This window comes from Neolamprologus multifasciatus, chromosome 6, assembly GCF_963576455.1.
Source record: "Neolamprologus multifasciatus chromosome 6, fNeoMul1.2, whole genome shotgun sequence".
In the NCBI taxonomy this organism is placed as follows: Eukaryota; Metazoa; Chordata; class Actinopteri; order Cichliformes; family Cichlidae; genus Neolamprologus; species Neolamprologus multifasciatus.
Window position 1 is genome coordinate 15,239,899 of NC_140444.1, and position 15,191 is coordinate 15,255,089.

At 39.3% G+C, this 15,191-nt stretch overlaps 1 protein-coding gene and 2 long non-coding RNA genes across 5 annotated transcripts in view; 2 read left to right on the forward strand and 1 right to left on the reverse strand.

Annotated features, from left to right (window-relative positions):
- LOC146516677 (alpha-1,6-mannosylglycoprotein 6-beta-N-acetylglucosaminyltransferase B-like) overlaps nucleotides 1-15,191 on the reverse strand; it is a 134,025-nt gene that overhangs the window by 88,941 nt on the left and 29,893 nt on the right. For all 3 annotated transcript variants that reach the window (XM_085162295.1, XM_085162294.1, XM_085162293.1), the window contains exon 3: nucleotides 11,045-11,195. In XM_085162295.1, coding sequence (XP_085018421.1) covers nucleotides 11,045-11,195 — 151 coding nt within the window. The remainder of the gene's footprint in view (nucleotides 1-11,044; nucleotides 11,196-15,191) is intronic.
- Nucleotides 1-15,191, forward strand: part of LOC146516679 (uncharacterized) — a 34,988-nt gene that overhangs the window by 12,803 nt on the left and 6,994 nt on the right. The gene's annotated exons all lie outside the window — the stretch shown is intronic.
- LOC146516680 (uncharacterized) lies at nucleotides 7,239-9,083 on the forward strand. The gene is made up of 2 exons (XR_014874502.1): nucleotides 7,239-8,460; nucleotides 8,690-9,083. It is a non-coding gene; the product is annotated as an uncharacterized LOC146516680 (long non-coding RNA).

The following is a 15,191-nucleotide window of genomic DNA, read 5'->3' on the forward strand; positions in this document are numbered from 1 at the left end:
ACCCTTGTGGTGTCCTCGGATCAAAAATGGTCCCTAGGTGAATGGCAAACAAGCATATGGGAATCCCGAGGATCTCAAAACTGCATTGTAGGTGGAAGACAGTTGGTGTTGTAAGCCACCCCCCTGTTCAAAGATGGTCATTCACAGAGGGAATAGGTGGCCTCTTTCACTCCTCTTTCAAACCATCTGTCCAAAATGTGAACACTGGCATCCTCGAAAGATTGGCCTTTATCTTTTAGATGCAGATGTTGTGTCATGCGTTTATGGAGTGGCTGTTTGGTTTCTCCAATGTAGAGGTCTGAGCATTCCTCGCTGCACTGTACAACATACACTACGTTGTTTAAAATGTGTTTGGGAGTTTTGTCTTCGGGATGAACCAGTTTTTGTTTGAGGGTGTGGGTCTGAAGTGCACTGGGATTTCATGCTTTCTCTTATAAACCTGCTACAAGGAAGGACCAATGATGAAAATGTTGTTCTATTTGTTATTCTATATGATATCCTACCCTCTGTAAAGAAGTGCAGTCACTTTTTTTTTTTTTTACAAGCTCCTTAGATTACCACAACCTGGACGACTGAGAACAAGTCAGAGGACCTGGACATTACAGACACTGTCGTATCCCTGATAGCTCAATAGCATTGAGTAATATTGGCAGACTGATACTCTTAATTGAGATCATCTACAAGCATCTTATAGAAAACAAATCCTGCTCCACACACACAAGATCTTAAATAATCAGGCCCAATCTTATCTTAATGACCTTGTAGTACCATATCACCCTATTAGAGCACTTTGCTCTCACACTGCAGGCTTACTTGTTGTTCCTAGAGTATTTAAAAGTAGAATGGGAGGGAGAGCCTTCAGTTTTCAGGCCCCTCTTCTGTGGAACCAGCTTCCAGTTTGGATTCGGGAGACAGACACTATCTCTACTTTTAAGATTAGGCTTAAAACTTTCCTTTTTAATAAAGCATATAGTTAGGACTGGATCAGGTGACCCTGAATCCTCCCTTAGTTATGCTGCAATAGGTGTAGATGGCCAGGGGATTCCCATGATGCATTGAGTATTTCTTCTTCAGTCACCATGTGTTAATACACCTCTGCATAAAATCATACTCGTAATTAATCTCTGGCTCTCTTCCACAGCATGTCTTTTATCCTGTCTTCCTTCTCTCTCCCCAACCAGTCGCAGCAGATGGCCCCGCCCCTCCCTGAGCCTGGTTCTGCCGGAGGTTCCTTCCTGTTAAAAGGGAGTTTTTCATTCCCACTGTCGCCAAAGTGCTTGCTCATAGGGGGTCATATGATTGTTGGGTTTCTCTGTATGTATTATTGTACGGTCTGCCTTACAATATAAAGTGCCTTGAGGCCACTGCTGTTGTGATTTGGTTCTGTATAAATAAAATTTAATTGAACTGAATTGAATTTATATAAGAGTATTGGGCTTTTACAATTTAAGAGCACCTTAACAGCACATTGGATTCTCTCACCCAAGGGGAAGGATCTAATGTTTGTGAAACTTTCTCAGTCATCAGGACTTTTGCACCATTTTAACATCAATACTTTTTAAACACCTGAGTAAATACAAATTAGGACCAAAGAATGTCAAAATGAGCCAGAAATGATCCCAAAATGACCCAGAAACCTGGGTCAAGTAAAACATTATGCCCTCTCATTTAATGTTGATGTAGGTAGGCTAAAGGCTAAAAGGCTAAAGTAACTAAAGAGACAAATCAAATATTTTGAAGCTACCGGTCTCTGTTCACTGACTACAAAAATAAAAATAAAAATCTTTAAAGCAAGTGAATCAAGGAAATTGATTAAATAGGTGTTGTAGAAAGAAGGCCCCAGCAGTGAAGAAGTGTAGCTACCGGTGGAGCCTAGATGTTGCTTAAGGGAAGAGAAATTGGTGAAGCAATGCCAGAGTAGTGATCTTCCGAGTGTCTATGCCTAAGGGCAAACTTACCAATCTAGCGGCTTATCCACTGCACAGTAAAACAGAGTGAATCAAATCTGCATCCTCATCTTCACCTCCCATTTCCTCTGTCCCTTTCCCTCCCTTTGCTCCTTTTTGTACTTTAATGAGTGGCTGCCCTGTGGGCGAATCATAGGCTGTGGCCTCAGACATCAAGTCCCATTCACTGCTACATTGGAGTGTGTCAGCACCGATGAAGCTCACATTGTGATGGGACTGCCGCCCAGTGTATATGTGTGTGAGTGTGTGCATGTGTGTGTGTGTGTGCCTGTCTGGCCTGGATTTGGGATATGTTTTTATAAAGTGCTTTCCTCCCATTTGTTCCTCTCCCTGCTGGCAAAAATCACACTTTACCACGTCACTCATTCCCAATTTCCTTGCTGACACACACTCACTCATTCTGTGTAGAGCAGCCGGAAGAGAACACACAGGGAGAAAAACAGGAACGTAGAAAGAAAAGTGAGACAGAGGTATTAAGAACAGGGCGGAAAAGAAACACAGAGGAAGTACGAGAGGGGAAACTATTGAGTGAATGATAATTACTGAACTAAAGAGGAACGTTAAGTCATCAGTGTTGTGATAGTCACTCTGGTGTGCGTGTGTATAGCCATAATTTCTGCAGGTGCACAGATCTGTGCACTTTTCTCACGATCAAACTGCTTTTTAGCAGGAATGACCTCACATTAACTAATATGTGCACACACACACACATACATATTACTTCCCATCACAGAAGTTACGATTACAAATACATGGTTGTGTATTTGTGCCCATTTCTATCTGCCCACCACTTTCCTTTGTTTCTAACATCCTTTTGTTCTGCATGCTGAATCAAAACTTTCATTCCAGCTATCAAAACTCCTTCACTCCAAGGATCTCCTTCTAAATCTGAAACAAACAAATTTCCAAAAAAGAATAATGATTAAAAAAAAAAATCAATGTTTTTTTGTGATAACAATGTGTTCTGGATTAGATTTTATATTACTCACAGAGCACTAGTGCTGAGGTAAACTTTGTAATGAGAGAATTGAAGAAAGTTGCACTGCTTGTAGAAAAACATGAGTCAATCTCTAACCTTGATTTTTTACCCCTTGTCTATTTTGTGGGTTTGCTCTACAGCATGACCAATAGAAATTGGCTGCTATCCTTGCCCGACTTTGGCATACCTAAAATATACTGGTGTAAATATGCTACACACAGTGACCCAATACCTCAAACGACTTTGTGAAAATTGTTGCATTGAAAGGAAAATTCTATTATTGATATCAAACACAGTTGAAATATATTGTATGTACAAAACTGCTCACTGGGCTTTGGAAACCAGGAGACACTGTAATGGATTTATTTTTCTAATGAGTGGCTACACAAACAGTCAGTAAGATATAAGACTTCACAGAGTCACATGAAAATTGTTTTCACATGATTATATCTCCTACTTTACCCAAAAACACCCAAGTCCTTGCATTTCCTCCTTGGCAGGTTTGTGGAGCGCCAGCATCTTTTCATGTGTTCCACATCCCTCGTGTGTTAAACAACAGACATAGAGCAAACACAGACTTTCTTCTGTCCATAACACTTTCTATGTATCTAAGTTTAGGTTTTGTGTCACTTCATGTTGAGGACCTGTTAGGTGGTCTGTTTCCTTAACAGAACATTTTGATGTAGTTGTCTTGTTGCACACCTTTTAATCAACCTTTCTGACTATCCTGGCCACAGGCAGTTTGTGTCGTTCTCTTAGTAGGAAGTAGCACACCATAATATGTTTTCAATTTTATTTCCTAAATGAATAAATATCCAGAACAAGAATTTGAAAATAAAGTGTTTTTGGCCATTTTAATACTATAGTTGAACCTACAGAGGCTGATGCTTCATCAACTCACCAAATTCAGTGCTTTAATTACCACAAAGTTTTTCATAATTTTGTTTTTTTCCCTAATGATCAATTAGCATTCCAAAGGATATCAAATGATAAACTTTCATAAGTAACACAACGTTCCAACAGAAAACCGGCGTGACGGTTGCTACTCCATTCAAATAACTCCTGTTAAATGAGACTATTGACAATTAAATGCCATTTTGATTTGATTTAATATCATATTAGATGAAAACAAATGTGCATTTGAACAAATGTGCATTGAACTGATCAATATAGAGGGACTGGAGTCTGATAAGTTTTTCTCGAGTGATTAGCGCCACTTCTTCTGCAGTGTACACTCCTGCGTGTTTCAGAGGATCCTCGTGATCACTATCGATGCTGTCAGCCTCGCTGTCCGGATCTCCTCTCCACGTCTGGTCCAATACCAACGGCCCCTGCTCTTCCTCACTCAGACTGTCCTCATCTAGAATGCGGCTGGCTTCAGAGCGTCCTCCATCAACGCTGATGGAGGACGCTCTAAAAAACATTTTTTAGTGACCTTTTTTAGCAGTAGCTTTGAGCACTAAATTGAGTAAATTAGGAGAAAACACAGCAAACACCTACTCGCATCAAACTGAGTAGGTGTTCCAGGTTCATTTTGTTAGCTTGATTGCAGCAATCACATGCAAAATGTTGCCCTGTTGGAGTTTTTATACTTTATTTTACTCAGTGGTTAAAAAAAAGAAAACACAGTTACTGTTTTGGTGTATTCTGAATACTTATTTAAAAAAATACAATAAATTAAAACAGCTCACAAAACAATAATAGTACTGACCAGACACTATTTATCATTGTGGCTGGAGAAACCTTGCTAAGATTTATTCTCTACCAATCAGATATCATAACTAAATGCTTTTATAATGCTCATACGCTCCATATTTTATGCCCGCAAGACAAACACTTTTAATTAAATATACATCTGTTTTAACATGCCCAAAAGACCTCAACCATAAGGCAAGAGGAGGCATCCTAATCCGATGGCCAAACCACCTCAGTTATTTCCTGTTGACAAAGAGGAGCAGCAGGTCTGGTTTGACCCCTCCTTAATGACAGAGCTCCTCACCCTCTCACTGTGGGTGGGCCCAGAAACCCTTCAGAGGAAGAGTGTTTGTGTGTTCTTATTGCTTCACTTACTACCCACAGATTATAGCCACAGCTGAGGGTAGGATCGATGATTACCGCAGATGCTTTACCAATCTCCCACTCCACTTTTGAACAAGATATGAAGATATACTGGATGTACAAATCCAGTAGTTGTAATGTCATATGCATACTCTATGCATGTATTATATCAATTGCTATTAGGAATGCAAGAAAAAAAATCAAGAAGGGACCATTATTACCAGTGTATGCTTGTCACATAAGAACCAAATTAATAATTAATAATCCACAACTAAATCTCCAAAATCTTATGCAGACGGTGAAATCTGAAAGAGATACTACAAGGTGGTACCAGGGGAGAATGCTGCTATGAAGCTTTGGATGGTAGTCTGTAGGAGGACTTTGAAAATCAAGAAGAGGAAGCGAGTCAAGGCAGAGATATGGATTAAATGGTGGAAGCTGAGGAAGGAAAAAATGTTGCACAGAGTACAGGGAGGAGTTGAGACCAGATAACTGAAAGTACAACTATAGTACTGAGAGAAAGTGCCAACAGAGGGGTTTGGTGTACTCTCTGGACAGAGGAATGAGGACAAGGTGACTTTGTGGTAAAATTAGGTATAAGTGAGTAAAAGAAACTATTCAAAGGAAAAGGTTAGCAAAGAAAACTTGTAATAGTCAGGGAGATGAAGACAATAGACAGGGATACTGGGAGGCTAGGCCTGCAGCAGAGAAAGGGAAAACCTGGTGTTGTATGTGAGGTTGGACTCTAACAAAGGGAAAAAAAGATGTATATTTACTGCCTAGACAGAGAGATCAAGATGGAAAGGATGTACAGCAGATTAGGGTGATGAAGGATGTGGATGGAAGTGCACTAATAAGTCAAAAGAGTGTGTTGAGAAGCTTGAAGGATTACTTTGAGGAGCTCATGAATGCAGAATATGAGAGAGAGAGAGAGAGAGAGAGAGAGAGAGAGAGAGAGAGAGAGAGAGAGAGAGAGAGAGAGAGAGAGAGAGAGAGAGGAGGACAGATGAAGGACAGTTAATGAATTAGGAAGTGCAGAGAATTAGTAAGGAGGAAGTGAAATCAGCTATGAAGAAGATGAGTGGAAAGGGCCCAGATACATACCTGTGGAGGTATGGAGATGTTTAAGGTAGTGGACTTTTTAACCAGACTGTTGAATAAAATTAAAGAGAGTGAGAGGATACCTGAGGAATGGAGAAGACGTGCAATGGCACCAGTTTTCAAGAACAAGGGTGACATGCAGAGATGTACAAAGGGGTAAAGCTAATGAGCCATACCATGAAGCTTTGGGGAAGAGTTGTTTAAGCTAGGTTAGGAAGAGAGGTGACAACTAATGGGCAGCAGTGTGGCTTCATGCCAAGAATGAGACTGCAGATACAATGTTTGCTTTGAGAGTGTTGATGAGACATATAAAGAAGGGAAGAAAGAGTTGCTGCTGTGTCTCTGTGGATCTATACGATAGGTTGCCAAGACAGGATATGTGGTACTGCATGTGAGGGTGGTGCAGGACACATAAGAGGAAGAAAATGAAGAAGACAGTCCAGACAAGGATGAGTGGGTGGAGATTATATTTCCAGGGTGATCTGTGACAGAAGGATAGCACCATAGGGGAAAGGTGTCTGGTTTGGAAAACTATGACGCTGACAAAAAGAGTTAAAGATGTATAGATTTTCATTGTGAGTGACCAGAATGCACAGACTTAGAAATGAGTACATTAGAGGAACAGCTCAGGTTGAGCAGTTTGGAAACAAAGTTATAGAAGCATGGCTGAGATGGTTTGGACATGTGCAAAGGAGACACAGTAAACATATTGGACAAAAGATGTTGAGGTGCTAGGCCATAGGAAAGACCACAGAGAAAATTCATGGATGTGGTTGAGAAGGGCATGCAGAGAGTTAGTGTAACAGAGGATGATACTACAGATACACTGAGATTGAGGCACATGATTTACTGTGTGGACCCTAAACGGAGCAGCCAAAAGAACTAACTTCAGCATCATAAAATACAATTATTTGTGAAACATAGTCTGCTTCTTACACCGATAATTACACAGTTAAAAAAGTTACATCATTCAATTTTCACAAAGTAGTTTGAAGCATTGTGTCGATACCACTTGTCTACATCAGCTGTGACTAATACATTATAAATTCATTAAAAAAAGCTTTGCTTATACAAAAATAATATTGGGACATACAGTGAAACCACCAAAACCTACAAAAATACCATATGTAAACTTTTGGTCATACTGCCCAACGCTACGTGGAGATGCTATTTAACTCAGTAACAGACTGTGTTAGTACTACTGTAGTCTGAGGCCATCGCTTGATAAAGTATGACCACATTATCTCCAAAAAACAAAGATGTGATCCAAAACTATTGAACTATAACCTTGAAATTCTCAATATGAAGGTTAAACAGAATCGGGCAGCCGTGTTGGAATGAAATCCCCAGCATGAACTTATTACTGGCACTGTCAAACAAGCTCTCACTACCAATGTACAGGGACCAAATAACCTGTTCTTATGATTCAGTTATCCTAATTATGTATTTGTGAAGCATAATCACTTGTTACTACATTTTTAACTAATTTAGAGAGACCCTGCAGTACATCTATTCATTATTTAGCTGTGATGTTGTAAGCTGACAGCAATTCTAGTGCTCAAGGGCAAACTGGACTAAGTGTTTAAAAGAGGATTGTGACACAGCATTGATTTCGGCTCATGTTTAAAAGCAATTACATCTTGCCCATAGTATAAGTATCTATTCACCCCCTCAAAACAATGCCCTTCAGTAGAGTAATACATGAATACCATCCTACTTTGAGTCCCTGACAATATACAGAGTTACACTCTCAGCAGGGTACTTCTCAGTAATGGCCTAGGAGTAGAACGGCTTCCTCCACATTAAACAGCCCATTACTAAACATTGATTGCAGTTAACACCAACGTCAGACTGTATTAATCGTTCCATTCTTCCGCTCGAGTGCCTCTGCACAGACCTGAACCTGAGTGCTTATCTGGGATCATTTAACAAGGTTTGAGGAAGTGAAGGGATTTCTGTCAGTGTGTATCACATCACTCCTGCTGAGTTTAGTCTGGCTGTTTGAAAATGAAAGTTGTAAATGAAGTGAAAGTTATAGAAAGAGACAAATCAGATGTTTCAATGCTAACGGGGCAAAGAGGGGAGCAGTCTGATATAAGCTAGAGTAGCAAGGTCATGCAAGACTTGTCTGTTTCCAGCAGTGATTTTAAGTTACCAGTCAGCAATTTCCACAAGTGGCTGTAGGAGGGGGGAAAAGGGAGAGCAAGCACCTAAGAGCTAAACACAATATTGCAAGGAGTAAAAAGGAGAGAAGTAGGGATGGGTACCGGTATCCGGTGCCATGATGGCACCGGTTCTGTCATAAACGGTAGTAACCAGACCGAAAAGCAGCGCACATTTCGGTGCTTTATTTCGGTGCTTTTTTTTTTCCTGAGCTGTGATACACTTTAGATTCTAGCCAATCACTTTACGTTTCCGAGGATAGTAGGCGGGTCCAGGTACATACGTTCTTTTAGAGCAGAGCTACAGATTAAAAATGCCCAAGGCAAAGCGGTCAAAAGTCTGGCTGTACTTCACAGCAAAATATGCAAACTCAGCAGCCTGCAACAAGTGCTTAAAGCTGATACTGTGATACTGTCAAAAGAGGTAACACCTCAAATCCGATGAAACACCTGGCAACGCATAGCGTTTTTTTTAAAAGCCGAGAAATGTGCCGTATTTGATAGCTTGCTGCGAGACCTCACACCGTGCACATCTACTGCGGGTGTGGTGCCTGTTATCGGACCCGGAGTTAGCAACATCCCCCAAAAACCCGAAGAGTAGAGTCCTGGCCCCTAGCCCTGCCAGTGTAGCAGAAATGATGACGGATGATGATGGCAGCAGCAGCCGTTCTTCTCTGCGTGAGTGGCTTAATGTTGTTTGTGTGTAATTTACGTTGAGTAGGCTAACCACGTTATTACATTAATGCATGTAAGGTGAACTAGCAAACATCATCATAGCTACATGCGGCTGTCTTCTTGTTTGATGGCAGATACTCCCTTCACCCTGGCCAAAAAGGCTAAAATGACCAAAGAAAAAGTGGGAAACAGTTAAACATGAGAGGTTTTTGGACAAAGTTTGTGTTTTTTCCATTGTTTAAGCACTGCTTCCAGCCAAGAGTGATACCATATATGCCCCATAGCTGCAGAAAAGGCTAACATTGTTATCTTTTTACAAAAAAACAGCTGAACATGAGAGGTTTTTGGACCAATTTTGTGTTCTCCATTCTTTAAGCACCGGTTCAAGCACCGTTTAAGCACCGGCACCATTTCAAAAGTACCGGTTTGGCACCGGTATCGGATAAAACCTAAATGATACCCATCCCTAGAGAGAAGACAGAAGTCACAACTGTAGTGGTGACAGGGAGATGCTGTACATGATAATAAGGAACTCATCTAGCAACTGTAAAGCCATCTGGACATACAAGGGAAGATGAAACTGGAGGGGAAATTGGCCAAATTAAATCACAAAAAAGGATCTACGGTACCACGAAAAAGTCTGGGGCCACTTGTTGTTTCTTTATATATTGCTAAAATATAAAGAAATGAAGAGGAAAATGGGAAATAGTTCAAGTGAAAATATAAATGGAAATACAGTATATAAGGCAAAAGCAGAGTTGGTGTAAATCTAACGATCTTGAAATTAAGTGTATGGTATGACCAGCATTATTCTTCAACACAGTCTGAACTCTTTCAGGCAAACTTTCTTGTAATTTCTTTAAGTAATCCTCAGGAATAGTTCTCCAGGTTTCTTGAAGGACATCCAAAGCTCCTCTTTGGATGCTGGCTTCCTTTTGTTCCATTCTGTCAACATGGACCCACAAGCTTCAGTAATGTTGAGGCTCAGACTATGGAGAGGCTGATCCATGAATGACAGTGTTCCATTGTGTAGTTTTCTATACAGGTATGCCTTTTCTGCATTGGCAGTGTGTTTGGGAGGACTGTCATGCTGAAAAAGCCGTTGCTAGTCAGATGCTTCCTAGATGGTATTGCATGGTGGATCACAATCTGATTTTGTACTTTTCTGCATTCATAATTCCATCAATTTTGACACTTCCTATTTTATCCTCTATTTGTACAGTTTGAGACATTTCCCAAGGACACACTGCACACCATGCCAATATAGGCCCAAAGAACTATTCATTTTCAGTTAATTGCTAGTAGTTTTCAGCTAATAGCTCTTTGGAAATCAACTGATTGGTATCTGTGCCTGTCAAACTGTGGAATATTTGGCATTTTTTGTACATTCAACTAAAAACATAGGAACAAATTACATGTTTTTAAGAAAGACTGCTACTAATAAGGTGCCTAAAAATACAATTTAAAATTGGTTCTTTTCAACACTGGCTCATCCTTCGTATTAGTTGCTTTTTATGCTTTAATGACATTTAATGTTGTAGATTGGTGGTGAGTGGCTAAAATACAAAAAAGACCCTTCGTCTAAAAATGGTCAGATATACGAATTAAACTGAGGATGAGTGAAAAATACTTTGAAGGGCCCTCCGAAGGCCTTTCAAAGTGTTAAAAGTGGTTACAACAAAGTCTGGCTCCTTCGAAGCAAAACATAAAGAAATGATGGGCGTCTCAAGACTGTTGCACAGTACTGTACTATATATTTTTTTATCTATTCCCCGAACTTCATATGTGCCACGAAGTATAAAACTCAGACTGATAACAGTGGTAACAGTGTTTCTATAGGAAGAAAACTTTGTATGTTGATTAATAAAACTGACAACATGGAGAATTTCTAATATACTGTTCTGTCCACTAAATATCACTCTTGATATTTGCAGATGCAGTTTTGAAGACAAAAAACATAACATAAATCTGTATTTATTAATATATAATCACTATAAACATTTATGAAGGACATTACATAGGAGAGTTGTTCTGAATAGAGTAAACTGTTGACACACAAGAACTGTAAGAAGAACTAAAAGAACTGAAAAAACATACTGTACCTGTTTATGGCAGAGCTGAGCTCATCCAGGCGCCTTGCGTCAGTGGTGGAGGTGTTGTCGAGTTTGGACAAACTGTCCATCCTCTTCAGAATCACCTCCAACATGTCGCTAATCTTCCTCAGCACACCACGTGACTCCACGCCTCCCAGCACTGAGTGGAAAGACAGACGTGAGACCGGAGATGAATGAAAGCTGGACAGTGAGTACATACGAAGCTTGCAGAACAGCACGCACATTAATCATCCAGCCTCCAGCTCTTCTGGCTCACCATACTGTAGCTGATTTTGGCTGTGTTCTTGTTTTGCACAACTGTCACGATGCACTTGACTACAATGAAGATCAAAAGAAAAGTTCCTTCTGCTAAGTGGCAAACAATGCAAACGTCCTCAAACAGATTTGTGAGAAGGATTTCCACTTAACGTCTGTATTGTGTGTTGGAGTTCTGCTACCTCAAAGCATTTAACAAGCCTCAATATCACTTTTTCTTTGCAAGGCTGTCAAGAAAACTACTTGTATAGTAATGAATTTTGCTTAGAAGGAAGACTGTAATACAGAACGCCAGCCCAGCTATGATCTTTGGTGTTGGTTGTGGCCAATACTCCAATAGGAAGAAGTACAATTTAAGTTCCTATCCAAAGATAAATGAAGTCAAAACTCTGTGAACTTTGTTGTGTGTCCCTATTTTTGGTCTGTGTTTCAGTTTTAAACCAACTCATTTATTAAGTTAATTCCAACCCAGCAGGACTCAATAGTACCTCTAATTTAACTAACCAATGCTCATGAGTTGGAGTAGACCCATCTTTGAAATCTCTCTTCCTTTTGATCTCAAATACAGGCCGATAAATTTTGTCACAGGTGGGATGCTATCACATTGCCAAAAATTGTTCCAGTGAAAGACTGCTAAATTACTCAAAAACTGCACGTGCATAATGGTTCCAGAATTTGGCACACACATGCACATACTATGAATCTATTGAGAGGCAATGTGATTTTATAAGTTTGACTTGCACAGTTATCGAAAATGTTCTGGTACCGAAAGCTCATTCTCACAATACCATTTCAGACTCATGAGAGCAGCTCCTCTTCAATTCAGCCCGTGTCTTATTCTTCATCTTAAAGTCTAAAAGCCAACATTTTGATTATGTGTCTTTAACCTGCATATCTCCAGCTTGATCTCTTCCTGTCTGTCTGCAGCAGTGCACATTACCCAGTGATGTATTCTGATCTTTCCTCATAAACTGGATTTTGCTCGGGTCAGAAAACCAGACACTCTGGAGTCTGATGTCTTAATATAGACTTATCTTTATATCCTTTGATACCCTTTGATATAAAGATATGAGGGTGAGATGTCCACCAAGGCTATATGGAATATAAAAAGCCAGCAACTAATTATGCTGGGGCGCTCAGTCACTTTCTTTTTCTTGCATGTTCTTCTGTCTGTCCGTGTGAAATCCAAGAGGAGAAATCGAAAGGAGTGGTTGTGTGTGTGTGTGTGGAAAGATGAATACACTGGCCATCAGAGTTGAAAAGGGACTCATAACACAAAAGAGCACATACACAGTAGCAGAGACAGTGAGAAGAGAGACGGTATAAAAAGGTTTACCACACCTCATTAGGATAATTACACTGACTCTGGCAGGGTCAAGAGTGCCTATGAATTCAGTCATAATGGACCAGAATGAGGAAGGTGACTGAAAGCATGAGACACAGATGGAAAGCTTTCTCATTTAATTACTCTTCTCTATTCAGTGTATGTACTGCTCATCATTTTTAAAGAAAAAAGTAATAGATAAATTATTCAGAGTGAAAACTAGTGTCCCAGGAAATGGAAATTATTCCAGCAAGATTTATGTAAAATCTTGGCAATACTTTATCTTTGTTTAGCTGAATCATGACATAAAAATAAATCACATACTTTACCTCATACTGATATATTACCTCATTTAAATCAGATAGGGACAAAGCAGTTGTCTCGTGTTCAACCCTTTCAAGCAACCAACAGAGCTTGAAAGGGTTTATATAATGTTTTCCAAGCAAAAGTTTCAAAGTTTCATTTAATAACTACATATTACATAAATTGCATACTTAACCAAAACATTATGTCTTAAATCTTCAGCGACCTTTCAGTTTATTTATTTATTTTAATTATGGGTATCTGCTTTCTTGCAAGTTTAGATAAAAACAATGGTGAAGAGGTAAAAGATACCAACGTGATGCTAAAATAAAACATGAAATACAAAACAGATTAACGCTAACAAACTTACAAACATAAATGACAAATTAACGCAACAATGATGCGGCGAAAAGTAGCAATTTATCATTTTTGGAGGGGTCGACAGGAAACGTGATGTAAGGTTGATGGTTATATGAGGCAAACATAGGTAAGCGGTGATTGTGACATATACAATACCTTTAGTTGAAAATTAAAACTTCTTTTTCAAAGGTTTGGTAACGTAAACTGATCCAGTCCATATTTTGATCACATCAGTTAGAATTGTAACAAATAGAGTCCATAAGATATTCCCTCAAAGAAATCCCGTCCACCATCATCAACAGAGTTTTGGTAACCATACGGGTTGATGGTAAGAACCTTAGAGCATGTAGCTTGGGACAGCAGGAACACAAAGGTCACAGTTTATTCCTCTAGCTTTCCATCAGGGTTTAATAGTGCCTATATTGACACTGCTAACACCTGGATTACACTGCCTGACCATTCTGTCAAACCCCATGTCTGCTGCTTGACAAGCAATTACAGCCAATAGGTGTCAGAGCCTAACATCTCCAGCACAAGGTCATTGTCTGCCTTGTTTTCCGCCACCAACAGCAGGAATCGTAAGTTCAATGAGTTATTGCCACAGTGACAGATGTATTCATCTGAAACTGACAGTGTCACGTCCTCTGCCTATGATAGATTGCTGTTTAACAGTTCGCGGCTTGGTCCTTCTGGTGACATCTTTGTGACTGGCTGATAATGGATGACAGCTATGTCAAGAGTCGTGTAAATTGAAGGAATAGTTATCCTGGTAAACTGAAAATTCTTGGCACGGGTTAAACAAATGAGTGTTTGTTAATTAAAAAAAAAAAAAAGAAACCACAAAATGGCATTACTGGCAGAGCTTCATAAAGTGCATTTAGATCAAAAACACCTACTCTTTTATTAGTTTGGCTTGCCAAAATCTGGATTTGATGCTATTAATTAATAAAATACTACAGGGGAGTTTAGCAAAGAGTAGGGTATATTACGATACATTTTTTTTGACAGCTACAAGCTCCTGGGATGTTCAGCAGTGAGCAAATGGGAGTGATTTCAACCTAAAGGTATAAAAGATCCAATAAGTTAATGACTGCATCTTTCACATATTCCCATTGTCTAATGTTCATGTCAATTCAAGTCAGGGGGCAAATCGTTTAAATGACAACACTATCCCTGTAGCTTTATTACAGGGAAACAACACATTTAACATGTACGTCAAATGAAACCGTATACAAATCTCACTGCCGTAATACAGTATATAATGGCAAACAATGACATGTTATATGTAAGTCGTGATCTTTGGGTTTGGTCAGTTTTAAAATATAATGGTGTCAAAAAAAGGCCACAGGACACAGTATCCTCTACAGAAAGGGAATTTTAAAAAAGGAAAAGATGAGCAACAGACAGTTTTTACTTACTGCATTACTCAGTAAGGTTGTTATTTTAATTTGACTGTGGGGCCCCAGGACTTAAATTATACAACTTTTTTAAACAAGCATAAAATAAACAAGAAAAATAGATACATTTTAACAAATTCTTTCTTGCAGCAGCTTATAGTTGCCCATTTTTAGCTTCCATGTTCTGTTAAAGAAGGTAACTCAGAAGTGTCAGGGAAAGTTTTATATATGTGTAGTTTACTGATTTTATACAGATACCTATACTGGGGTTGATATCAATGAAAGTTTACATAATGTTGCTCTCTGTAAAAGCTGGTGTTTCACCTTCTGTACAGCAGAACCCACACAGCAGCAACTAGGGCTAGCTTAAATACTATTTTACATATCATTGGGCAAAAAAAATAAACTAAATAGGTAAATAACTGTTAAAAAGCAATATCAGTGATAACACTATGTTTAAGTTGACTGACACAGTGCAAAAATTAAATATTAACAT